Source organism: Bombus huntii, unplaced genomic scaffold (genome assembly GCF_024542735.1).
Source record: "Bombus huntii isolate Logan2020A unplaced genomic scaffold, iyBomHunt1.1 ctg00000109.1, whole genome shotgun sequence".
NCBI classification, from domain to species: domain Eukaryota; kingdom Metazoa; phylum Arthropoda; class Insecta; order Hymenoptera; family Apidae; genus Bombus; species Bombus huntii.
Window position 1 is genome coordinate 141,977 of NW_026099362.1, and position 26,230 is coordinate 168,206.

The 26,230-nt window shown below is 32.6% G+C and overlaps 3 protein-coding genes, 2 long non-coding RNA genes and 1 pseudogene across 8 annotated transcripts in view; 4 read left to right on the plus strand and 2 right to left on the minus strand.

Moving 5' to 3' along the window:
- The first annotated feature begins 610 nt into the window (after window positions 1-610).
- LOC126876994 (uncharacterized) lies at window positions 611-1,794 on the plus strand. Its single transcript, XR_007694656.1, has 3 exons — window positions 611-877; window positions 1,015-1,661; window positions 1,760-1,794. It is a non-coding gene; the product is annotated as an uncharacterized LOC126876994 (long non-coding RNA).
- A 992-nt stretch (window positions 1,795-2,786) lies between these two features.
- LOC126876969 (dual specificity tyrosine-phosphorylation-regulated kinase 1A-like) overlaps window positions 2,787-26,230 on the plus strand; it is a 59,252-nt gene continuing 35,808 nt past the window's right edge. Inside the window, exons 1-3 of one of the 2 annotated variants that reach the window (XM_050639837.1) lie at window positions 2,787-3,102; window positions 3,957-4,081; window positions 5,149-6,292. In XM_050639837.1, coding sequence (XP_050495794.1) covers window positions 3,959-4,081; window positions 5,149-5,685 — 660 coding nt within the window. In that variant the 5' untranslated portion in view covers window positions 2,787-3,102; window positions 3,957-3,958 and the 3' untranslated portion in view covers window positions 5,686-6,292. Of the gene's footprint in view, window positions 3,103-3,956; window positions 4,082-5,148; window positions 6,293-26,230 lie in introns of those variants that run through there. The other variant, XM_050639839.1, reaches the window with a different exon arrangement.
- LOC126876977 (adrenodoxin-like protein 2, mitochondrial) lies at window positions 8,487-10,288 on the minus strand. The gene is made up of 4 exons (XM_050639854.1): window positions 10,000-10,288; window positions 9,486-9,598; window positions 9,189-9,321; window positions 8,487-8,821 (listed from the first exon to the last, which is right to left on the minus strand). Exons 1-4 carry the CDS (start codon window positions 10,146-10,148, stop codon window positions 8,731-8,733), a joined length of 486 nt encoding a protein of 161 aa, XP_050495811.1. The 5' UTR covers window positions 10,149-10,288; the 3' UTR covers window positions 8,487-8,730.
- On the plus strand, window positions 10,357-12,701 carry LOC126876974 (survival motor neuron protein-like). Of its 3 annotated transcripts, none has more exons than XM_050639849.1 (5): window positions 10,863-11,198; window positions 11,267-11,355; window positions 11,536-11,718; window positions 11,844-11,958; window positions 12,350-12,701. In XM_050639849.1, exons 2-5 carry the CDS (start codon window positions 11,302-11,304, stop codon window positions 12,610-12,612), a joined length of 615 nt encoding a protein of 204 aa, XP_050495806.1. In that variant the 5' UTR covers window positions 10,863-11,198; window positions 11,267-11,301; the 3' UTR covers window positions 12,613-12,701. The 3 variants fall into 3 exon arrangements, with proteins under 3 accessions (XP_050495808.1, XP_050495806.1, XP_050495807.1); XM_050639850.1 differs by having other exon boundaries at window positions 11,267-11,346; window positions 12,350-12,698; XM_050639851.1 differs by lacking the exons at window positions 10,863-11,198; window positions 11,267-11,355 and adding an exon at window positions 10,357-10,401 and having other exon boundaries at window positions 12,350-12,627.
- LOC126876985 (uncharacterized) lies at window positions 12,724-13,063 on the plus strand. Its single transcript, XR_007694646.1, has 2 exons — window positions 12,724-12,818; window positions 12,887-13,063. It is a non-coding gene; the product is annotated as an uncharacterized LOC126876985 (long non-coding RNA).
- On the minus strand, window positions 13,049-17,293 carry LOC126876982 (katanin p60 ATPase-containing subunit A-like 2; annotated as a pseudogene).

Genomic DNA, 26,230 nt, shown 5'->3' on the forward strand with positions numbered 1-26,230 from the left:
GCAGTTACGATAGAGTGACACAAAGCAATCTGTGTTTGAATGCCTCCACTCGTGGACAATATCGATATAACCTAAATGCGATAAATCGCGAACGTTTGATTCGACTCATGGGAAATTTACGCGTTTTTGAATCGTTCCGAGTCGCACGCGAAATGCAGGTCAGAGAACCGTCTAATATTTATTGTTGAGATCGTGGGCTTGATCTTAATGGCGCGGCGGCACGCGATTCTTTACCAACTATGCTCCTTAACTCCAGCTCTCGACCTTCTTCCCTATTCAACTAGCTCGAGCAGTGAAATTGACTCTGCATGCCTGTGATTTTGGCAGGGAATGGGAGTCGAGTTCGTAGTGAATGCACATTGTGTATACGTGTTTTAGGTGGTTTGTGTGAGTTTGTTGCGGAGATTCGAGACATTTATTTAACCTCTTTATCATATTCGAGCCTGTGCGATATAACCATATCTTAAATGTAATAAGTTTTATTTTTTATTGCAAAGTTCTTGAAATATATAATGCACACAATAAGTGTATAATATTTTATATATATATATATATATATATATATATATATATATATATATATATATATATATATATATAAATTATATTTAAGAAGTTTGGGATAGTTTAAAGATGAAATAAATTGCTTTTTAAGTTTAATCTCTTACTCTCGACGAAATCAAGTTTCTCTGGAATTTGGTGGAGTTTAAGATTTGATATCGGTGTCGTAGGAGTTATGTGACACTTTAAGGTGGAATAAATCTAGCGAGGAGTTTAAGGTGCGGCAAAGGAGCGTGGAATGTTGCAATAGAAATTTATTGCAGTGTTAGTGCATTGGTAGATTGATCAAATTTACGTGTAGCGTGGGTAACCAATGGTAAATATTTTGCAATGTGTATAATTTCTCAGTAATCTGAGGTTTATAAAATCTATCGACAACTAATGGAAATTGTTGATTTAACAGATCAATTTTAAATTCCTCGTTAATCTAAATTTTTTTAATCCTATTTACAGCTAAACCTTACGACGAAAAATTAACGAAGTGGAATAAAAATGGCATTGTGATTCTTCTCGTCGTGTATCGGTGTCACATCAAATTTAAGAGACAGTTTTACTTGCGGATGCTGCGTGTTACGTTGGTGAAGTCGACGAAAGCGTAAAATAGGAGCTCGTCCGAAATACACTAACGCGGAAGGTTAAATTTAACGCAAAAGGCCGAGAAATTAGTCTAGAACTCGAAGTTTCATTGGTACGACGCACTTGAAACGCATTCAAAGAGGTCGGCGACCTCGAAAGGGGATGAACGCAACTGTTTCGTGGGAATTTCTTATTGTGGCTTATTTGGATGAAGCTGCTTTAAAATCAGCGCTGGATTCGTCTGTTTTTTGCCCGGAAATCATAAAATGTTTAGGCCAGGCGACTCCATGTACAGAAAATGTTATGTCCACTTTTTACGTCCGTAGAATTCAACTCTTTACTACTATGCACTTCTTCTCCAAAAAAATATCGCGTTTCAATATTAAAAAAAGTTTCAATAATATACTATCCATTAGAAGAATGATAACATGATAACCTTACAAATTATTAGTATTAACAAATTCTTATTGTCGTATAGAAATGCCAACTATTGCTTCGGTAAAACAAACAAAGGAATTTTACAGGTAAATTTTACAAATTACAAGTCATCTTATAACGCAAAATACGACGTGTAAAATTGTCTCAATTTATTAATAGTATTAATAAATTATTATGATAAAAGATGCAGGAATCTTAGCCTCATGAGAAATTAGAGATGAAAATTAAAGATTAAAGGGAAAAGATTAATCACTGGTCCTCCTAAAAAGATGCAGTCCCATGGATGGATGGTTGTGCGAGTATTAAAGCAGCGCAAAACCGTTCCCCGAATTCTCATCCCGGACGTCGTACGACCAAAGACAAAAACAACTCACTCGAGGGCATTGCGGAGAGACATTCATCGAGGACACAATAGTATTATTCCAGGAAGTGCTAGTTCTTCCTAGATTCCGGTTACAATGTTCTTAACGCGTGGAAATTAGTCTTGACCAGGAAACATCTATAACGGCATGTATTTTCTGCCGTGATTGTAAATCTGTTTGGAACATGCGGTTTGTCCGTTAATCTAGGCGCTGTTGTTCAATTGAGTCAATATTATTTGTTGGTAGATTAGTGTGTGCAAGAGCGCTCTATCCATTATTGACCAATTCGAGCACGTATTGGTAAATTTCACACCGGCAATTACGGTGAAATCGTTCGTGGTCGCTGGAAATTAGCAGTATCGTTTGCGGTCGTGAGCTGATTGACACTGCGTGAGCGGGGAATTATGTGAAGCAGCTTTGCTTTGTCGTTTCATGCATTTAATAGGTTTGCGGCGGTGGACAGAGTTTGTAAAAAATGAAGACAAGGTAGAAAAAGATTATTTTTCATTTTTTACTATTAGATTATTTTCAAAGTGATCATTTCAGTGAAATATGATTGACAAAAAATAAGATCTATAATTGAATCATTATAGAAAATAGAATAATATTGATAATAAAGAAATAAAAATCAATTATAGAATAACATATAATAATAATAATAATAATAATAATAATAACAACAACAACAACAACAACAACAACAACAACAACAACAACAACAACGACAACGACAACGACAACGACGACAACAACAACAACAACAACAACAACAACAACAACAACAACAACAACAACAACAACAACAACAACAACAACAACAACAACAACAACAACAATGTGGATAGACTTTATGTTTACTTTTATATGTATAATGATACTGTTTGATCCTTGAATTAAAGTTAAGATTAACGTTGCGATTATGATTATCCTTTGTCTGACTAAATATATTTGAAGTATCAATTACAGTAGAATTTTTGAAAGATTCTTGGCTGTTAAACAAAAAACTGGTTCCTTTATATTTCGCTCAATTATCATAGAATCGTGAAACTGACTTTCACTTCAAATTTTGTCTGTTTCAGGAGTAACAAGTACCTGCAAAAATCATCCATCAGCCGGATATGTGCTGTCGGAGGGTTTTTCATTAGCATTCCCGTCTTTCTAACTGGTAAGAACCAATTCCTTCAATTCTGTCAACTTTAACCTTTTGAAAGATACTAGTACATAAGTTATACGTTTAATTTTTCTTGAATTCAGGCATGAATCTAAAAGATACTGTGAACTATCTCTGAGTGTATGAAATCAGTTTAGAAATCCAATGGAAATAAAGTTAATTTTAACGCCGAATAGTCATTATTTTTCTTAGAAAAATAAAAAATGATCGTCTTTTAGAGAAGTTTTAACAGATTAATTTATAAAGAGCTGAAACAGAATATTCATGTCATGCATGAATACGGCTGGTGGATGGATCGAGATCTAATCTAAAGTTTACGTTGTGTCATGCTAGTTTACACAGCTATCATTCGCTCGATCGATCGTTAAGCTGTTGAACTCGATTCAAGACGGACATTTTGACTCTGTTCAGAAGAAAACTGCGTTTTAATAAATTTGACGGAATAGAAATTATGATAGACTACAATGTTTTTTTAATTATATCATAAAATTTATTTATTTTTTTTTAATGTCATGTTAGAAACTTCAAATACTGTCCAAAACTTCGAACGTAATCGTTTTAGAAATTTGTAAATTACTTAACGACCAAAAATATTGAATTCTCTATTGTCTGAAGATAGATTCTCTATAATTTAAGTAATTTATTCGTCGAGAATTGATATATAAAGACTTAAATAATAAATTAATTGAAAAATAATTTGCAACTAGTATTGAAAATTTCAATTAAAAGCATATGTATATAGTTTACGCTTCGAGAATTATATGTATTGAGAATATGTATTTGCGCCGATTCTTTGTCCCGCTTGTTATGGCATACGTGTTATAATGATCCTCTAACAATGCTTTCAGGTATGATATTGTATACATTCATCCAGTTTCATTCGACGCCGGCAATCGTTACGTCGGTTTTCATAGGCCTTGGCATCGTGTTTTGTGGATGCGCAATGGTCCATAACGTCTTCGTGTGGCAGAGGGTAAGAACATATCGCTATTAAAAAAGAAAACGAACACGTTCAAACACGTCTAAATCATCTTTTATGTGTATTTTACCCGGAAATCATTTTATCGTGAAATTTTGTTTTTCAGAGTTACCATAATTTATCTGGTAGAGTTCATAAAAATTTTTCTGAAATCAATTGCAAGCTTTTAGGAAACCAGGATTTTTCACATTTTTAAGAAGCGTTATAATTATATTGCGGATCTTTATACGTTCGTGCGAAATTGAAAAGTACGCAAATGGCGCAAAATGCATAAAATGCGCTAAAATATACGTATATAAGAAAACAAATCTCTATTAAAATTTTATTTCTTTGATTATGTTCGTAAAACTACAAACTTGTATAAAAATACGCATTCTAGTTATAAATGTTAAAACATTCGATCTAGTCCTTATCACATTCATGAAAACCTCCATTTAACCATTCGTTGTATCAACAAACATTCATATGCAAAACTTACCACCTACCACATCCTCCGCGTATTAATATAATCCCCTTTTATAAATTATACACTTTAGAGTGGACTGGTTGGGTCAGAGTGATATAAGCTTACAAGTTCTCGAGGAGATCTACCGAAGTTACATTTACGTTTGCATAATTTCACCGAAAAAGATACTCTGTAGAATGACAGGTTCGTTTGTTTATGTGATCCGCGATCGCAACTATTTCAAGGGGATTTTATAAATAACCATACACACGATATTCAGTGTATTTTCGTATTCTCGTTTATTTTGGGGAGATTTGTAAAACTGTTGAACAAAATAATTGAGTAACGATTATATTTGCCGAGAAAAAGTCTTTTTCTCTGTACCCCTCCTTCTACTTCAAGCATGTAGTATAATAAGACAATAAGATTGACAATGGCTGAAAGTAATCCAAAAGAGTTTTCACCATGGTTATCGGTAACGAAAAAGATTTGAATCATCTTTAATACTTATTCGTAACTAGAATCATTTCAACTAAAATGTAAATTCTTATATTATAACTTTTTTAATTTGTTATGGCCCCTGACTACAACCTAACCTATCATTCTTATTTCGTAGGAGAAGACGAATGCCGTGAAGGCGTTAGCGCGCGAACAGTGCGAAGCGGCGGTACAGCTGCAGCGTCAGCAGCAGCTGCAACAGCACCAGAACCAGCCACAGCTACAACAGCAACAACAACTACGTGGCCCGTTAACCATCCACCATGCTGGCTGCCCAACGAAAGTCGGGCCCGTGACGAACCAACTAAATACCAGCCACGCAACGCACGGCCGAGCTGCACAGTACCAACACTATCATCACCATCATCATCATCGACACGTGTCAATGTCCCCACCGCCCTTGTTGCTCTCATCGCCAGCTCCGATCGCGGCGACGCACAATCATCTGAACGTGAGCGGACACAGAAACGTGGTTACGCCACCGGATACACCAGCAGATAGATCGCCACCGAGTCCTGGAAATAAGCTAAATAGATCGCAGCATTTGCCACGGGAAGCAACCGGCAGCGTCAGTCCTGGTCTTCCGGCTGCCACATTGGATCTAAGTAGCGCAGCAACCACCAATAGTCCGCATGAATTGTCCACGTTAGTTTAGAAATTTGGTCCGAACATTATATCTTCACATAGGATTGGAGATTAATAGTTGATAGTTAATTTACACATCGATCTTTTTATTTGTAAATTGGGTCGTGGTTTAGAGTTGGTTTGTAAAAATTCGGTCCTAATTGTTAAATGATGAATATTGATTAAGAATAATAGGCATTGATGTACCAATCTTTTTTTAACTTATATACTTGAGCACACGCATTGGAGATTTCACTTTTATTCAGTGAAACAGCAACTTCATTACTCGCTTATTCAATACGGCAATTGCATATATTTCATGGACATTTTAACAATGTTTTGAATAATTTCTAACGGTACAATTGTGATGAAGTGAAAAAAATCGTGATAAGAAACAGAGAGAAAAGTTGCTCGTTAATGAATATTGACCAGAAATAAAGTAATTTCTAAAGAATATCCCGAAGACGTCGTAGATATTACGAAAGGAATGATTAATTTATACCCGCGTGTATCTTGCCATTACCATACTATTATTATTATTATTATTATTAATATTGTTAGTAGTACTCGATTACATTATTATTAATATTAATATTATTGCCTTATTATTATTAATGTTATGGAACCTCTAGTCCTAGGTTACTTTCGCTGCCACGAAAGGATAAGATTTTCGAACTTTTTACTATTACGTGTAATTCAAGTTTTCCTGTTGCGCATGCGCAGTAGAAAGAAAGTTAGCGGAACTCAAATCTCGAACTATAGAGAGTTGAAAAGTAGTAAAAGTAAAAAAGCACGAAGAACATTTGTATTTGTGCTGGATTAAGTTTGATAATTGAAAATTGAGTTTGATGATAACATTTTTTTCGTATTCGCTTTGGTAAATATTAGTTTTATTTAAAATTGAACAAAGCATTTTATGTTTTTCAAATACGGTACATAATCGTAATATCGAATTTTGTAAACTGATAGTAAGAAACTCTATAATTCGAGACTGGAACTTTGATCAAGTTCACATTGAACGTAAACTGACTTAATTTTGTTATTTAAGCGTGTATACTATACGTGTTTGTTCCTTCTTCTCTTGTGCGCAGGCTATAGCTTAATTACTTCCAATAAACGCAGTTATATCGAATCAATGACCGATACAAATTTAGATATTAGGATTATTTAAACAAGAGATTAAAAACTAAAAAGTATTGTTTTTATACTGCATATGTACATATGCAATATGAACGACAGTTTGTGTAATAATATGTACCCCTCTTCTTAGTTTACTTTTGTATATTTTGCGACATTTGATATTAATTTTATGAGCAACGTACTTACACTTTATCTTTGTAATTAAATGTGAAATGAAAGAAAAGAAATGACATGAGAAAAGGAAATTCGATGTACGAGTATATACGAATTGACGGAATTAAAATTTAACGCTATATTTAAATAGAAGACGTGAAATATCTTGTCATCTTAAAATAACTTCCTAATAATCATTCCTATTCTTTTACATAAAAACATTTTTCGACTGTAACTTAAGAAAAATGTCTGCTAACGTGAAACGTGCCAGAAAAAATTAACAACTTCCATTAAATTGGCAAATTTCTCATTAATATCGTAAAACTCGCGTTTACAAAGATCAGATCAGTGTACATAATATACAAAACAAATGCAGAATATATAAATATAGCACATACGTTCTGAATTATATTCGAATTGGGCAGGGTAACCAAGTGAAAATATGTAAATTTCACGATGTGTAATGTACACTTTATCGAACTTGTAAGTAGTGTAGAAATAGAATATTTTACACGTAACAAAATATACAAACGACAATACACAAGTTAAATTATTTGTTAGATCCATGTATAACAAGCATAGTACAAAAGTGTTTTAGCTTTATGTACTGGTAATTATGAGAAATACCAACTTAATAGATGTATTTGGTATGTACCTAGTTAAGAAAACAATAAATTATTCTGAACAGATAAAGCGTTTAGTAGCTTGTAAAGTATGAATTTTCGAAAACGTAAGTATTTTATATCTAAGTAGTTAAGAAACGCGAGCAAGGGAAATCAAACAAAGGAACAAAGTTTTTTTGTTTAAAAATATTTAATTTGTTGTTCTATTATCCGAGGTTAGAAGCGATAATGTACAAAATCTGAATAAATAAGATTCCTCAATATTATTGAATTTTAATTCTAGGGTAAAGTAATATATCCGCATATTTTATTTATATACAATATGTATAAATAATGATGTGATTTGACTAATTTTGTTGAAAGAATATTTGTACTTTTTACATAAAACTTCAGTCTTTTACAAACTTTCTTGTAATTAATAAACCAGTAAAAACAATATTAATAAAATCTATTAAAATTATAAACAAACTCATAAGTTTTAATTTTAGTCCTTAAAGGTTGAAATATTTTGCCCCAATGTCGAGACACTTGTTTCAATCCAAAACATTACTATACTGAATCGATAATGTTGCATGTGCCACGAAAATGATGATAGTGTCAGATAACTTGTTGTGAAACGAAAAAGCATTGCATGTACATTTCTGTTGTTTTGTTGACCATGAGTTTGATGATCTTTTAAACTTGCCCACAGCTAAGAAATCAAACAGTATATCTAAACGAAATTAATTTCAAATTATTTTTTAGGTTCTAAGCTTTTATCTAATCTTTCAGAAGTTGCAAAATTTATTCCACAAGAGTCTTTTTTATCATAACCAAGTACACATCTTAAAACCATTTAAGTCTTCCTTAGTAATTTCTTCTTATCTTTAATAGTAACGAAAATAATTTAGATGAACGTTTTAAAATTGACACCCTGTATATTAAAAATAAAAGATATATTTTCTTCATAATTGGATAGGCTTTTTACAATGGCAATGTACAAATATCAAAATTGCAATTATACTATATAACATATGTATATATATAAGCTTCACATTTAAACACAAGATTCTTTATTATATTTTTTTAATACCAATATTTTAATAATTATAACAAGGGTTTTTTAACAAGAGATGTATAACATTGTATACAAATTTTCAAAAACCTATAGATAATTTCAGTTATGCTCTTGCATCATTAATTGTTGATGGAACTCTTACCTCAATTCCATCTAGTTCCTTAGACATTACTATTTGACAGCCTAGCCGTGACCTGAAATTAAATATTATATAACTGAATATGTCAATAAATATATTTATTGCTATACAAATTAATACTAATACACAATAAGATTTCTATTTATCCATTTGAAAATCAACATTGTAAATATGCTAATTCCAACATAGATTCGTAATGATTATAGGGTCATAAATAAAAAACTATGAAAATTTATTATAATTTCAGTTTCGTAGTATTCAGAGATAGCGATTTGAAATTCTACATTGAGATGCAGATTTCGAAATACCCAATACTAACCTGTTTTTACATAAATTTACAAAGAAAAATTCACTTTATAAAATATTAAAAGGTAATAGAATTAATAATGTGAATGATTTGATACTGATTATTATGAACTCACGTATCTGTTAATTCATATGCTAAATCCAACATGTCTAATTCTTCATCTGTTGGTTTGTCAGGAAGTGCATCATAAACTTCTTTCGAAAATATTAAATGGCACGTACTACAAATTAATGTTCCTTCACAAGCACCTATATCAATTATATTTTAATATTACAACATACTTATATAATAAAGTATCAAAAGTTAAAAATAATAAGAATATTAAACTCGATAAAAATGAAAATTTTCAAATATTTTCTACCTCAAAATTATTTATTTTAAATTAAGTAAATTATGCTTCTTTAAAACATACCATATCCATCTAAATCAATTTCATTATTTACTACTATGTCTAATATAGTATCTCCAACTTTCCCTTTTGCTTTGATTCTCTCTCCACTTGCTTTAACAAACGTTATATTTACTCTGAAAATAATATTTATGAAAGATAAAAATTATCTCAATATAATTATTTTCCTTATTTTTTGTGTTTCTTCAATTAATCTTCTCTTAATTATACCTTAATTATATGTATCACTTATGATAATAGAAATAATTTAAAAATAAGATATACTTGTCTTAATAATACATAAATAAAATTCGTATATCATATATTTATAACAGTGTTATATTTTTAGTTGTTCACTGTCAATGTTGTTCTTATTAATACTATGTTATTTTTCTAGATGTTATACTCCTACAAAGAGAAAAATTTCTTAGACATTATTATTAGCATTATTATTTTGACACCAATTTTATATTGGAAGGTAAGTACTGAAATTCTATTAAAAAAAGAAGGAAAGCACAAGAAAATTTGTATCACTTACTCTTGTTTTTCTGAAAGTGGTTGCGTGGTCGATATTCCTCTTGTTGCCTGCAAAAAGGGTAACGTTGTGTTGCTTGTATATTTTGAATAATTTGATGCAATACCGAGAATTGATCTCGAAAATTTTTGTAATTGATTTACTAACGCCATTCCACTGTCATAAATATCATGAGTATGGGACACCCTGACCGAACATCAGATAAGTATTGCGGAAAATATCAATTGTAGATCAATTGTACTTTGTACAGAAACTTTCACGGCATTCTTCGGCTGCTATACTGCCGACGTTCCTTTACTGTGATAGGTTATAAAACGGTTCCTAACACAAGTGACGTATCTCTACCGGACACGTGCTCTTCGGGCCACACGTTTTATGATACAAGACCAGCAAAATGATCAATATGTAATTTTACATATCTTACATTTTTTCCAAATGAAATATTGTTTTTATTAAACGTTTAAAACCTCAGGCAACATTTATTTCATCTGATTTCAGTTTTACAAATATATATCTATAATACATATCTGTATAAATTACGGTCTGGTTATATCAAACAGGGACCGACACTCGCTAGGGAAAACTGCCCAAAAATTGAATCGTAAAAACCAATATGAAAGACAACAAATTTCTCGTTCTGCGGAACAAATAGAAATGAGCAGAGTATCTTTATCTTTATCTGAGACATTCAAAGCGTATCACGCATACGCTAAACCTGAAGAAAACTTTCTTGTCTTCCATGTTCATTTTTCCCTTTTCATTTCCATATAGAAGAAACCATATAGAGGTTTCTTCTATATTTATTTATATGTTCGTGATTGATGCTATTGACAACATACAACTAAGGGGAAATACGAATAGTAATAAATAGATGTATAATTCATTATGCAATTTTATAGAATTAAATCTTATTTATCTTCAGATATAAAAACTATATTTACCAGCTGAAACACTAACGCATATGCAGTATAATATAATCTACTTAACAATCTCGTTTTAGTTATAATATGTGATTAATTCTTTTGCTATTTCGCTATAAACAGTTTTTTGTGCATACAATATTTTTTTATAGTATTCTAATATATTGTTAGATATTGTAAAGAAAGTAAAATACAGTTATTGAAGTGTGGGAACATTCAATGTTAACCTTGCTTCAAAAAATAATCTTTCGAATGAATGGGGAATAGATTTTTAGTATTATAGTTGGTATAATGTCATCATTGTTTACAATGTGTTAGAGTTAAAGAAATGAGACAAATTAATATTTCAGAAGCAAATTCAATATTTAAATGATGTTATTTTAAAATGGCAGATGATATGAATGTTCTTTTTATACGAGGAAATGGAAACGTATGTATGGTAATGGAAACGTAATGGTTTTAACATTATTTTAGTACAAGATCTTAGCATAATAGTAATTAACAGTATCCATTACCTTTTAGTCAATTTTTGAAAAATGACATATATGATAATTTGCAATAGTTTGATAATAAAATACTTGTATCGATATTAATAACGTATAATTTGCTATCTCAAAAGGATACAGACACAGCCAATGATAATGTTTGGGACGATAGTGCATTAATAGAAGCATATGATAAAGCAATAAATTTAGCAAAAGAAGAAGTTATCAAGCGAATGGGAATGGATGTTGGAAATTCTCAACCGAAAGAAAACCTACAAAATCTTAAGCAGCCTAAACACGCAAGTAAATTACACAAGGTTGTGATTTTGATAGAATATTACAAATTTGATACAGAATATTATTAAATATATTGATTAAGAAGCAAATTATTTTATTTTGCTATTTACTTATATTTATTTGTATACACATCTTTTCTCTATAGAAATGGATCATAGGAGCACCTTGTCGTGCAATATACTCAGAGGATGGAGAAATTTATGAAGCTATAATATCAAAAATTTACGAAAACAATGGCACGTGTGTTGTAAAATTTGTAGGTAATACCTTTAGCATGATGGTTATGTCAATTAAGAAATGTACTAAAAATACATATATATATATATGAAGTAAAGGCTTTCGCATAGTCTATCACAGTGTCATTCAGCAGGTTCTTAACTCGGCAGGAGTACCTGTCAATGTCTATGGAGAGACCCGTGGGATATAGGGTCATGAACCATAAACATGCATGTTACTTATTGTTCATTATTAGCTGCTTGGAATATAATTCTCCTCATTAGACGAGTGATTATTACTACATATATCAAGGCAAACATTTATACATATACATTTATGCACGGGAAATTCTAGTACATTGCCTGTAAGGACAGTAACTGAATGTCACTCAGCCATTCTATTAAATGACAAAAATTTCTTTTACTCTGTGTTTAGGCTATGGTAATACAGAGAAAGTCGAGTTGAGTTCTCTTTTAGAATCAGAAGGTTTGCAAAGTCAAATAGCACAACAAAAGAAAGCTTTGGAAGAGAAATTCAATGAAGAGAACGACGAGACTTGTGAGACTAATTTTTCTACAAATGTAAATTCGAAAAAATATAATGTAGAAAAAATGGATTGTGCACATCACTTCATATCGGGACCATCTTTCAATTCGATGACTGATATAATGCCACCTGCACCTCCTTTACCACCATAATTAATGGCCGAGTAAGTACAATTTAAAAATTCTAATGAAATGCTGAATACTTCTAATATTAATAAGTAATTTGGAATAAGTTTAACATTTTATTTGGAAAAAAAAAAAATACGAAATTTTAATAAAATGTACTAGATTACCAGATAATGATACAGACGCACTTTCAAGTATGTTGATGTCATGGTATATTAGTGGTTTTCACACAGGTAATTATTTCATATAAGTATTTTATTGTATATTAAATTTTCAATGGACTATGTTATTTCTTTTGTAGGTTATTATCATGGTTTGAAACAAGCAAGAAACAATCAAGAGAACAGGAAGAAGTGTTGATTATATCAATTTTTTCAATAACAATATAACGATAATATAAGATATAATAAAATATAAAACTCATTGTATTTATTTACTTCAATTATTTGAAATAAAGAACAGCTTTATTTTCATATAAGACTTTATTTTTTTAAAAATAATTACTAAGATAAGAAAAACTAAAAAACATATTTTTGATAAAATACACTCACATATATATGTCGGGTTATCATTAGGATTTAAGGCGCGTAATGATCCTTCGTTTGAATTAGCCATTGTTTTACGAAACAGAGAATATATTTACGCGAATAAACAAGATTTTACAAAATATTATGAATAATGAGTTTAATAAATAATAAAATTAACAAACGATAAGTTTAACTAATAATTAGATTAAAGATTAATAAGTTTAACGAACAATAAGAGGAACGAATAATATGTCTTACGAATAATGAATTTAACGTATAATGAGATTAACGATCGATAGGTTTCACGAATAATGAATTTAATTAACGCTATTAACAATGTTCCGGGGTTCAAACGAATCCACGGTCAACGGGATAACTCTTTACTATGTGTAGAATAATTTTAAACACAGAATACAATTGCTGAGACACTCGGTAAATTGCTCGATGTATCACTTTCCAAGGCGATCACACGAATGAATATCTGATGAAAATCTTTTTCGCTATCCGACTGCATTTGTTTGTTATATGCTCGCTGGAAACATCGAGAAGGTTCCAATCGTTGTTGCTAGGCAATTTCTGTCAAAAGTTTGTTGTATACTCTTTGGAAACATCGAGAAAGATTCAAACGCCGTTACTAGGCAGTTTCTGTCTGGAGATTGATTCCTAATACAACGTGTGTCCCATTATATCGACATCTCTAAAGTACAATTCTATGCGATTTCTAGGGAGAACAATACAACCGATCCACACCTTCGTCAGGCAAAACGTTTATCCCGTGACCGTGGCTACGTTCGGCGACCAGTTGTCACCTCGAACTCACTTTCGCTTTCACAAATATCAAACAATTACAAATGACAATTGCTTAATTACAGTTATGATAAAATCTAGGCTAAAGCATTAGAAGGCTTCCTCAAAATTGCAAAGGGAAGGCTCCGGTTTTCCTTTCATCTCCGACATATATAATACAAGGATATAATACAACCGAACATTTTAAACTTAGCCTATAGCGTGTGCGCGCACACACACGCACACACACATGACACACACGACACACATGCGCGCACACACATGCGCGCATACACACATGCACACACATGCGAATGATTTCTCGAACGATAATCCATTTATTTATATTTTTCAATATCTGTCATTACGATTGCGTATTTATTTGTTCCGCGTATCATATTTATCTATTTGCATAACTGTAGGTGACATTTTTTTTAACAATTTTGCTAATATTTCATAACTTTTTAATTCATATTTCAAAGTGGTAACAGGTGTTTCTTTCTTTTCAAGTCTCCTCCATATCGGGCTTATTTCTAGTAGCCACGCTTGCTTACAAAGCAATTTTATATCTGCACAAGAATATCTTTCAGTACATTTTACTATGTGGTTTACAATATCTGTATTTTCTAATAAGTGGTTGCTAAGGTATAATTTGAATATACCAAGTCGAGCAACTTCATTGGGTAATGATACGTATATTTGCTTTTCGAGACGCCTGAGTAAAGCTGCATCAATGCCCCTAATAACATATTTACAATAAATATTATCGTTCTATTATACTAATAATAATGAAGGAATACTTCAAACAACACAATAACATATTTGGAATTTGGAGAAATATTACGATATTTTCTACTTAGAAAACATTGAAATAACGTGATATACGTACCAAGGGGAATTAGTTGTAGCCAGAAGAACTACATTAGAATTCTCATTAGACACTAATCCATCCAATCTAGAAAGAAGTTCTGATCTGAATCTCTTTGCAGGTTCAGACAATATACAGTCTCCTTTATTTGTGGCGATCCAGTCAATCTCGTCGATAAAAATAATTGTAGGCGAATGACTATAGGCAAGTTCAAATAAAACCTGTTCAGTTTAACAAATGTATTATTCATTAAATATTATATTCGAAATTCCTTAAATTCATTGCCTCATCGCGAATATGATATCATTTCGTTTTCCAAACAACTATTCTATTTATATATAAATGACGAAAAATAAAAATTTTATACCTAGAATCTCTCCTTCATAGACAAAGGAACAAAGAAACTTACATAGACAAAGCAACTTACACGTTATACTTCTCGGAATCGCCTCTCCATTTGCTGACCAATCAGCTGGCAGTTATGTTAAAAAAGGTGCAATGGCATTCTGTCGCGACTGCCTTCGCTAACTTCGTTTTCCCTGTTTTGTATATTTCTTGTAAACACGTACAGAAATGAAAAGAATACGAGTATCTTACCTGTACCAGGTGGGCCGTACAGCAAAATACCTTTCCATGGGGAAAACGGGCCATCAAAAGAGATAGGATACTTAAGGGGATACACAACGGCCTCCTTAACAGCGGTTTTACATTCTTCTAGGCCTATAACGTCATCCCAATGTACATTTAATTTGTTTACTACGATCTCCTGTGACGATACAAAGATATACAAAGATAAAATGGCGTCTTCTCTATATTAAGTAAGCGTTACGTAATTTGATATTTGAAGCGTTACCGAAATCACGTCATCGTCGATATACGTTGGACGATTTATCGACGGGAATTTTATCGTTTAAAAGCTTTACGATACGTATATTAATCGAAAATAACTTACGCATGAGACGTCCTCAGCAATCTTTCGTAATTCCGTATTATCTGAATAAAGCTTTTCAATGCATTTCAATATCTTCGATTGCATGGATTGTTCCATTGGGACGTTAAATAGCTCTTCTGATGAACGTCCATCACTCTCATTGGGGAATATTGACGTCACTGTCATTGCGAGATTAATATGATTCGTATTGTCATCAGTTATCTTCTGCTGTAGATTCGTCTCTTTCACAGGCTCACTTCTCGCTTGTTTACTAAAAGATTTGGCTTTTGTCTCAATACTTCTACAAACACTGGATCATATTGTAATACGATACGTTGAATTTGATACGTTGAATACGATACCGTTGAATAGGATACACGTTGAATACCGTTTAATATCGTTAAATAATTTAAATTCTTACGTTTTGCTTGCATTTGTCACTTCCCTCGTCATTTCCCTTCCAGTTATTTTCTTACACAATATGGGATATTTTTGAAATTTCATCTTGTAATAATTTTCATACTCTGCAACGATAATTTCCAAATCGATGTTGTCGCAGACCCGATGTTCGGGAGACAGACGAGCTTCCCGGAATAATACATCGCTAATGTCTATATACCTAAAAAAATGTAGTTTTTAATTAATTATAGTTTTTAACTGATTAAAAATATTTTTCGCAATGACTGAACACTATAAGATAACCATCAAACAACTGTTTTATCTCTAGGTAAGACGGGCAAAAGAATGTATTTACTATATAAATCCTCGAAGATAATTTCTTGTCTTCTGCTCTTTAATTTCCAATTTTTAGATGGATAAGAATAATTTGAATTTATATTTCATATATTTGTTTATAACTAGTTAATCTACATTATCGATTGAGTTATTCTTAACTACTGAATTACCGATGTCGAATTTTCAAATTTGGTTTCGCCTTCTCTTTCCACGATGTCCACTGATTTCTATTTCGATTGGTCACTGACACTATTCAAGAGAATTGGAACTAGGAATATATTTTAATTATAATATACTCACCCATTGTGTTCCAAATAATCACATACAAGGTATAATATGTTGCGATGACGTTCCGAAATACGACTCTCCTCCTAATATAATTATTTTTTCATTACAATAATATAAGTTTTTTCATGTAATTTTTTGTTACATTTGCGAATTCAACGAGTTACACATGATTTTTCATGAAACACGAACGTTAAAAATATTTGATACAGCCTAATTATAAAAATTGTTAGAAGCAAAAGTCATAGATACTATGTGCGAGTATCGCATGAAACGAACAGCTATTAAGAGAACTGCAGCAATATTACAAATCAAATAACAAAACACACACGTCTGTGACGTGGAAATTCTAAAATCTAAAATCTAAAATCTAAAATCTAAAATCTAAAATCTAAAATCTAAAATCTAAAATCTAAAATCTAGAATATTCCTTACCTTTTTTCGCAGATTATAAAATATCTTATTCATACTACATTGCATCGATAAATCACCGTTCATAGTGACACTTTCAAATCGCCTATCGTTTCTCAATGGATACGAGAATTTCCGTTTATTACTTTAAAAACAACCCGTCCATTACGTTTCTCTTAAAAAATTCTTTCAACTCCGTTGAAAACCGTGCATCAAACAAGAGACAAACGATTTGTTGCCATGGAAATGTTTGGTTCACACATAAGCAACGCACAAATATAATGATAGAATAGCTGAGTGTGTGTACTGTATAGTAAGATGGATGCAACATGGAAATAGAAAGAGAACACCATGTATAGATACTTCCTGTCCTTGTTTAATCAGGCATGCACACTAGTGGACACTGACGCTGCTCGTATACCGCTGTTACATATTTCCTGTACAAGCGCGCGTCGTTAGACAAGGACGGAACATCCTCTCTCTACTTCTCTATCGCGTTTTTAGTTCGCTCACGCGCTCTGTACTTATATCTATTACATTTCCACCATAAGCAGCGGCCGTGCAGTGACTTACAAAAGTTCCGAACGGTTCCATCCTGGGCGGACGGTTAATTGCGTTCGGTACTTCGAGACAGGAAGGTGAGTACAGAATCGCTCCTCTTAGTACTCTTATTAAAAGTGTTATCATCGAATATAAGTTTTTTCAATAAATTCTTATCGTTTTACAATCTTTCTAGAATACAATGACGTCAGCAATCGATCATTTTCGCGAATTTATTGTAAATTAATTGGGGGAATATCTGGAGTTCTTTATCGGTTTCGACTGTAAAATCAGCAACTATTCGAATTTTTCATTCATAATTGTGACGTTTTCGACTCTTCCGTTGCCAAGACCCCCTTGAGAGATTTTTGGCACGTTCCATCACCCTTGTTAAACGAGTGCACATTGGTGGATATATTGATTTTAAAAACCAATACGTGAACGAGGTTTATTATCTCACTGGAACAAAGAAATCCGTTTTATTCGCGAATTTTCCGTGTTTCTTCTTAATTTTCGTGAGTGTCTGGTGCGGAGCATTATTTGAATGAACTTTTCATCGTTCAGATTATATTTCGTTTAAAAAGATTGAAATTGATGTCGAGAAGAAATGAAACAAGGTGCTCGGGCATTCCATCGTTTCCCGGGGAAAGAGAAATATGAAAAAAACGGTCGTTCTTCCTTCTGCCATTTTCGTCCATTACCAAAATGGTATGACCCAAATGTCCCGGGCCGTGAATCAATCAAGCGAATTTTGAATAATTTTTGAATAATATCCAGTTAATAATTTGTGAAACAAATTAATTTCATTTTATTGTTGGAAACAAATTAGTTGGATTTTTCTTTCTTTAGCAGTTTTCGCCGGAGTTGACTTGACGTGCTACTTCAGTTTCCATCTTCGCTTCTCGAAACTTCCAACGTCCTTGGTGTTGGAGTCTCCTTGTCCAGGTGAGTACATAGCTTCTAGATACTCGTCGCTGTTCATCCTTACGAGCCTCTCGAGCTTTAGTTGTCAATTGTTATCGTTAAAGGAAGAGAAGCTCGCGACAGATGTTATCGAACAAATCGTTTCTTCTCGAAAAGTTCGAACTTGTTCGTTGCGTTTGAATATATATGGACGGACGCCATTTTTCTTGACATCTTCATGATTTGTCATGTCGTGAGTATAGCTTCTGACTACCACATGTTTGTGATTTAACCACTTGTGAAATTTGACCACTATACCGTGATAGAAAAATATTTCCAATGAATTATAAATATTTTACATTGTGAATTATAAATATTTGTTACAAATTATATCGTACTTGAGGTGAAAATGAACCATATATCTGCTTATGGAATACGAGGTAGTAAATCATTCGAAACATAATAACGATTAATTAAGCACATATACAATAACGTTTACGAATGAATATTGCGAATTATTGTATGGCTTTAATGCGGTATTTAATGTTTTGATTGCGGTCTTTGAAATGGTATCATAGGTGCTGATATAATATCGCGCGAAAAAGGAAAGACCAGTGGTTAATATTGCAGGTGCACCAGTGCGTTGCGCTCGTCGGGGGTGGTTTTGACGCCGGTGCCGAGGAGAGACGCAGAACGTGTTCGATCGACCCGCGAACGTAGCCCGTGCTCATACTGCGACAGAGTTCGTTTCAGTTAGGCTCAGTCGCTGTTTGTCCGTCGACAGCGTATAGTCGCGTCGGCCTACGATTCCTTTTTTCTTCTTGTTTCTTGCGAACTCTCTCGCAACAGCCGTTCTATACGTACGCCGCCAGTATATCGCGTGATCATCGTTCCCGTTGCTTCCCTTACCCTCTCACGTCCTTCGAAGAAGACCACCCTTTGGTTTTTCCTTGTTTGGAGGGAATTCATCGCTCGGACACATGGACTGCGAAGCACGAGGGTTGATCGAGGCATCAGCGTGATGTACTTTTCAGGTTTCATATTTTCTCTATGATACTTTCTAAGGAGAATTTGAAAGATATACATTTTTAGGAAATAAAGGTTTTTATGGAGTCATCGATAGGTTAGAATTTAATTAACTCTCTTATAACAGGTATTCCAATTTTTTAATATATAAATTTAGTTTCCTCTATGGTGTTAGAGAACACAATGCGGGCATTTTATGATATAACGAATATATTCGTATATATTTTAGTTTATTCATTCGTCAAATTTCCCTAGTAGGCCGGCCTGCAGCTCACATGCAGCACTTAGTAAAAATTTGTTTTGTTAGAGGTTGGCTATTCTTCTTGCTATAAGAATATCGTGAAGTCATATCATATGATAAAGCACCTTCTGAAAGCTAGATGCTCGATAACGAGCCTAATGATTCTCGGTAGTTTGTAATGTCAAGCTTTGAATTGGCGAGATCGCTCTGCTGTCAAACGGCCGTCCAGCGGCGACCACATTCTTTAACCACGTTCAAGGGGTATATCACGCTACAGAAACCATCAAAGGGTTTGCAAGTTAGTTGCCTTTTAGAAGTGGGGCAGTTGGTTGTTACATGTAATCCGTAGTTGCTGGCTGTTCTCCTTAGTCGCCATACATCATAGAGACGACAGTTATAGTCGCCAGTTGTCCTTGCTAATGGTTGCTTGTTGTCGCTAGTTAGTTCTCGTTATCGTTATGTATTCCATCAATCACGCGAAATTTAACGTATGGGAATTTATTCTTCTTTATTCTTTCTGTAGGGAGATTTTTTAAGACGAGGAAAATATAGAATATTTTAAGACGACGGTAAGGTTTGAATTTAAGTAACTGTTTTATGATACAACAAAGTGGAAAGACGATTTAATTTTATAAAGTTTAGGGTAATTTTTTAAAAAACTTCGAATTTAAAAGATTCAAATAGATATCTTAAACGTAATTAAACCCTCCATATCGTAAGAAATTAAATGAAACTGCGCAACAAAGTTGATACATTTAATGTATTATTTTAAACATTTATTTAAAAACATTTATTTAAAATTTAAGTGTAGGCGTCGACGCGCGCGCGCCATTCGAAGCATTTGTCAGTTCGTTACATCTGCGGTAAAAGTTGTAACTACGAAGAAGCTTAACATATGGTGCGTCTCAAGACGACAGTAAAAAGTATTAAGAGATTTTTCGAGATTTTTTCTTTTAAGTTTCCAAGTACTTTTTCTATTTAACTTCTTTTTTTTTTTTTGTTGCATTTTCTAACAATATTCGATAAATAGAGACGAAATATGACAGTTCTTAGTTCGGGGATTTATTGGTTCGAAAGTTACTTGAAAAGTGTTTCTGGAGTTCGTGCGGTTAATACTTTTAAACTTTTACCGAGTACGACTTATTCCGTATGGCTGGACAAATCTTTGTTGATACTGTAAGCGTAACTGTAAGCGTCCGGATATTGTCTTGTGGAGATAGAAAAATACACGAAGTATTGATTGAACTACATATTTTTTTAATTCTTTTTTAATTCTTTTAGTTCTTCATATATTGATAATAAAACGATATTCCGCTACTTTGAGCACAATATAGTAATGTTTAAATAAATAATAAAATTTACGCATTTCGTCTTCATGCGTCGATAAGAAAATGCAAAAAAAGTTAAAGAAAGATGATGCGCAGACGCGAAGTTTAGTCAGCAATAATATTTAAAACCTCTAAAATATATTGTACACATTTATTTGCAAATAAGCTCAATGAAATTGAACTGTAACTGTGTTTCCAATAATGTCTTCGATGTATTGCTCGCCATTATGTCGGATTAACAGCTCTAAGTGATCGACCTTAATCACTAAATGTCGGCCGTGATTCAGTGGTATAGCTTTACATATGACGGACATCGCAGGCGCTTGTAAGACGTCCATTGTGAAACGTTTCCAATAGCACCGTTTATGCACCGTTTATGTGATGGTGAAATCTGAATATATATATCGCTGAAATATATATCGCTTATCACTTGAGTCTGACACGATCGTTTTTAAATAGAATCACAATTTTTTATTCTTTACAAAATCAGTCTTTAAAGATTATGTGCAAATAAAATAGATAAATAGATAAATGGTTGTAGAAACTTATAAAACAGATATTACAAGTATATCTAAATAAATGATATATTTATAAATTGTAATATTTGATCTAAAGTTTAAATAAATAAAAGAGATACTCGTGACTTACAATAAACGTATTTTTTTTTTCAATTTTTAAACAAAGCAAAAGTGGATAACAATTTTTCAAAATGTAAAAATCAACACAATGGTTGGTTTCTTTAATTAATCAATAACGTTTAAAGTTAATTAATGTCCAGAGTGGTTTGTACATTTTGTATTTCGCCGTATTTCAACGTTCGATGTGTAAATAGAACTTGATGCCTGAAATATCGAAAAAATAATTAAATCCGATCGTTCCGTCGAATTTGCAAATTGTATACTCGTGTAAAATCGAGTGCGCTTGTGTATGCTGATACGAAAAGTGGTAGTATATTTTTCTTTTTTCGATTATCGTTATCACTTTTTGTGTGGAAAAATTAATTCCGTGAAATGGAAGTGCAATCAATACGGCTTATCACGAAATAATAGCACAACGACGGTACATATTGGTATTGACGTCAGCTTCACAAAATTTCCCGAGTATCGCGGTCGACTATTTGGGTTAAGAATTCATTTTCAAGGTTCTACAAGCACGAGTATCTTATGGATATGAAATTTTCAGTGTACATTTTAATAACCATATTCCATATTGCATGCTGCGGTCCAAGAAAAATCCGCAGTTAATATTCTGCTAATCCCTGCTGCTTTTAAAGACCATAAGTAGTCGTCCGTAAGGTTTAAAAGATTTCGAGTAGATTTGTATTACGTATTTTATCTTCTAATTTTTAAAGAGAGGATCGTGTTTAATTAATTGAAAATGACGAAACTGTAATGGGACATTATTATCAAATATTAAACGTGGTTCCATTGGGTACTTTTATGGTCTTTGCGAGATATATATGCATTATACGTTGCTATTGGCAACGCGTAGCGATGAACGATGGAGAGCAATACCTTCGTTATCTCGTCTCGGTTGTGTACATATCAGTAATGCACAGTACTCGTACTAAATATCTTACAAATTCCATACAGATTTTCAGATTAGTTTCGAATAATACCAACACGACCATGATAGTCACAGTACAGTATTAAATGGTGCCACTATGCATAATACACTCCTAAAATGTTTCTACAAATATATTTGTCCGAATATTTTTGTCAGCTACTATATCCTAACCACGATTTATTAAACAATATATAGATTTAAAAAGATTTAAAAAAGAATATATAACGACATTACTTGTTTAGGCTAGATTGGTTTAACTTGTATAGTTTTAGTAACTGTGTAAGATCAAACAAGAACTTATCGTTAGTTTGGCGAGATTTGATTACACGAAGCAACATAATTGCTTTGAAACTCAGGACAGAAAACAATGTCAACCGGTAGACGCGTTTGTCTGGTGAACGTGTAACGCGTGAATAATAGATAGCGACAATCACGCGAACGCTAGTTACAGCTGACTTGGCTTACATTGTAGCATTCAAACTAGAGTATACGAGCCGTAAGCACTATTGAAAGTTCAAAGGCCGACTAGTGAGCTTCATCCTATCTCATTTTTTAATCAGGCGATGGATCGACGAATCGTATTGATTTCGAGGATTATTATAGTTCTGTGGAAATTTTAAAGCGCGGTTTGTCTAATCTTGTCTCGTTAGCTACAGACTCTTTGGCGAGCAGCTTGAAACTTGATCCAGTTTCGAGAAAATGAAAAATTCGTTTCTTCTCTTTGCTTCCCTGTTCCTTCTTTCCTCCTTTTTCCCTTTTTACATCGCGTTAAGACCCGTTAAATAATATTGACTGCCGTGGACGCTGGCTGAGAAGTGCACTTTATAACTAGCTTTAAAATCACTGACGTCGATGAGGACAAAGGTAAGTTAGAGGGTCATTTATCTGAGCTGGTGTTATTCGACCTGAACTCTGCAGCTTTTCACAGTTTCTTTCGTTTTTCTTTTAAGAGCAGAGATGTTAACTGGTCTCTTGTTACGTGTAAGAAAGTACGTGTATGTACTAAAGCTTATTTATCACCAATTGGTTGCTCAAAGTCGAGATATACATACCTATATTATATTAATACGTTACAGAAGATTACGCGTTAGTTAGCTTATGAGAATTTATAGTGTGTCACAGATCACAAAAGCAGAATGACTACTTTTTCATAAACGATATATGTATATGAATTGAAAGTTTAACTATTACGTCACATACTTCTCTCGATAAACGTCGTCGAGTGCATATTGTTAAAGAATATTAGCCATTTGAATTCAATAGTTTCGAAGATACTAATGCTTCTGTGAAGTTTTTGCAGGCTGTTAATTTTTTATTCAGATACTACAAATTTTAAATAACTTCGATTAGAAATAAAAATCACATTACATTAACGCGTAGAATGTAACGTAACGTAGATAATGTAAATATAAATTATATTACAAGGAAACAATACGGTAATTGTAGGTAATGTGAAACATTCTGGTTAAAATTGCATCCTTTGAAGGCTAGGACACACAGTACTTACGAAGTAGATTAAGTAGCAAATGGGGTACTTAAGAAAATTCATGTTGTCATTGTTTAATAAACATCTTCAGCTAATAGCTTTCTGCAAAAGCTGGTTTAAGTTATGCTAGCTTATTCCTTATTAATTGCAATTATATTGTTCGTATCTCCTAGAGGATTAACAATCCATTTTTATAATGGATAATAAAAGTAAATTCCTATTAGGTTGTCCCAAGTTTCTTTCGCTTTATAAAGAAATGACAGTTATGTTATTCTATATTATTTTATATTAAATTGGAAAAGTGCTAAAATATTTGATAAAAATGTTAAGAAATTCTGATATTGATTTAAGCGTATCGATTTATCTGCTCTTCATATTTGATCAAACAGAAATTGTTAATTATGATTTCCACTTAAAAGCGGATTGCATATTATGAGGATAAATTATCAAATTCATCTCTAATATACACATTAGAGAATCATTCATAGCCGTAATCCTGTTTACCGCTAACATTCCTGGTACTCAATCATTCATTAGGAGACTGCTCTAGCCGCACAGAATACACCTGTAAATAATTAATCGCCATTAATATTCCATCGACTTTTGAAAATCCCTCATGTGATCTATTTCATGCGATGAGAATATGTATAAATTGAGATTGCGATCGACCATCCTCAGTCGGATAAATCGAGTGATTCAAATTATAACACAAAAAAAAGTTAAAACTAGTTACATTATCTTTTTCAATTTTTATGTATTATTTGGCGGAAGAAACTTTGGTAATTAGTAAGTAAAGTTCACCTCCTTAATGTTAATGATTTTAATATGTTATTAAGCTCAAAGTTCTAAGGAATTTTCTATATATATATACATATACATAACTGTGTGCGTATATATATAATATACGTATAACAGCCAAAGTTCAGCTCTCAAGTGTACGCAAAACTTTTATGTTCATTTTACGCTATACCAGTATGTTTCATGAATTTGTTTGCTAACAGTATCGAAACAAATAACAAGCAGAGGACGAGCTATTCATGAATTGTTTTGCCAGCGTGTACGCTCCCAATATTTTCTATTTGAGAAAACATACTTGTTGCTATTGCAACTACAAATATTTTTACAGTCGACGCTTTTGCCGTGAATCATTGGCTAACATGTAAAATCGAGAAAAAACATGGTTTATTGTGATGGAAATGTGGAAAACCGCAAAACCGATATAGAAGGGAAAATAAAGGAAAGGAAGGTAGGGATAAGTAGAAGCTTGGGGCCAAGTTTAATTCACTGAAACCGAGCTGCTTGTATTATCACAAAACAAAATTGCCAGTACGTCATTTCCGTACTCTCGTCCTCGCGAAAATGGTTTTGCTCGTGAAGAAAAAAACGAAGAGACAGGGAAGAGAGGAAAAAGCAAACGGAGAGCGCTTTTAAAAAGCTGGCGAACCGTGTGTTACCACAACGAGACACGCGGTGCTATTTGTCGCTTTAAATTGTGTCGCAACTCGTTTTTGAGATCTTTGCCAGGGATGCGTTAAAACACGCTGCAAATATATTTCTGGCTTTTCTGGGGTTTAACTGAAATATGACAAATAACGTTGTAAAACATATGTACTTATGACTTACAGAGTAATTGAGTGTACAAAATATAATAGCCAGCGATTTAGGGCTTTAAAAGATCAAAAGAAAAGAAAAGAAAAGAAAAGAAAAGAAAAGAAAAGAAAAGAAAAGAAAAGAAAAGAAAAGAAAAGAAAAGAAAAGAAAAGAAAAGAAAAGAAAAGAAAAGAAAAGAAAAGAAAAGAAAAGAAAAGAAAAGAAAAGAAAAGAAAAGAAAAGAAAAGAAAAGAAAAGAAAAGAAAAGAAAAGAAAAGAAAAGAAAAGAAAAGAAAAGAAAAGAAAAGAAAAGAAAAGAAAAGAAAAGAAAAGAAAAGAAAAGAAAAGAAAAGAAAAGAAAAGAAAAGAAAAGAAAAGAAAAGAAAAGAAAAGAAAAGAAAAGAAAAGAAAAGAAAAGAAAA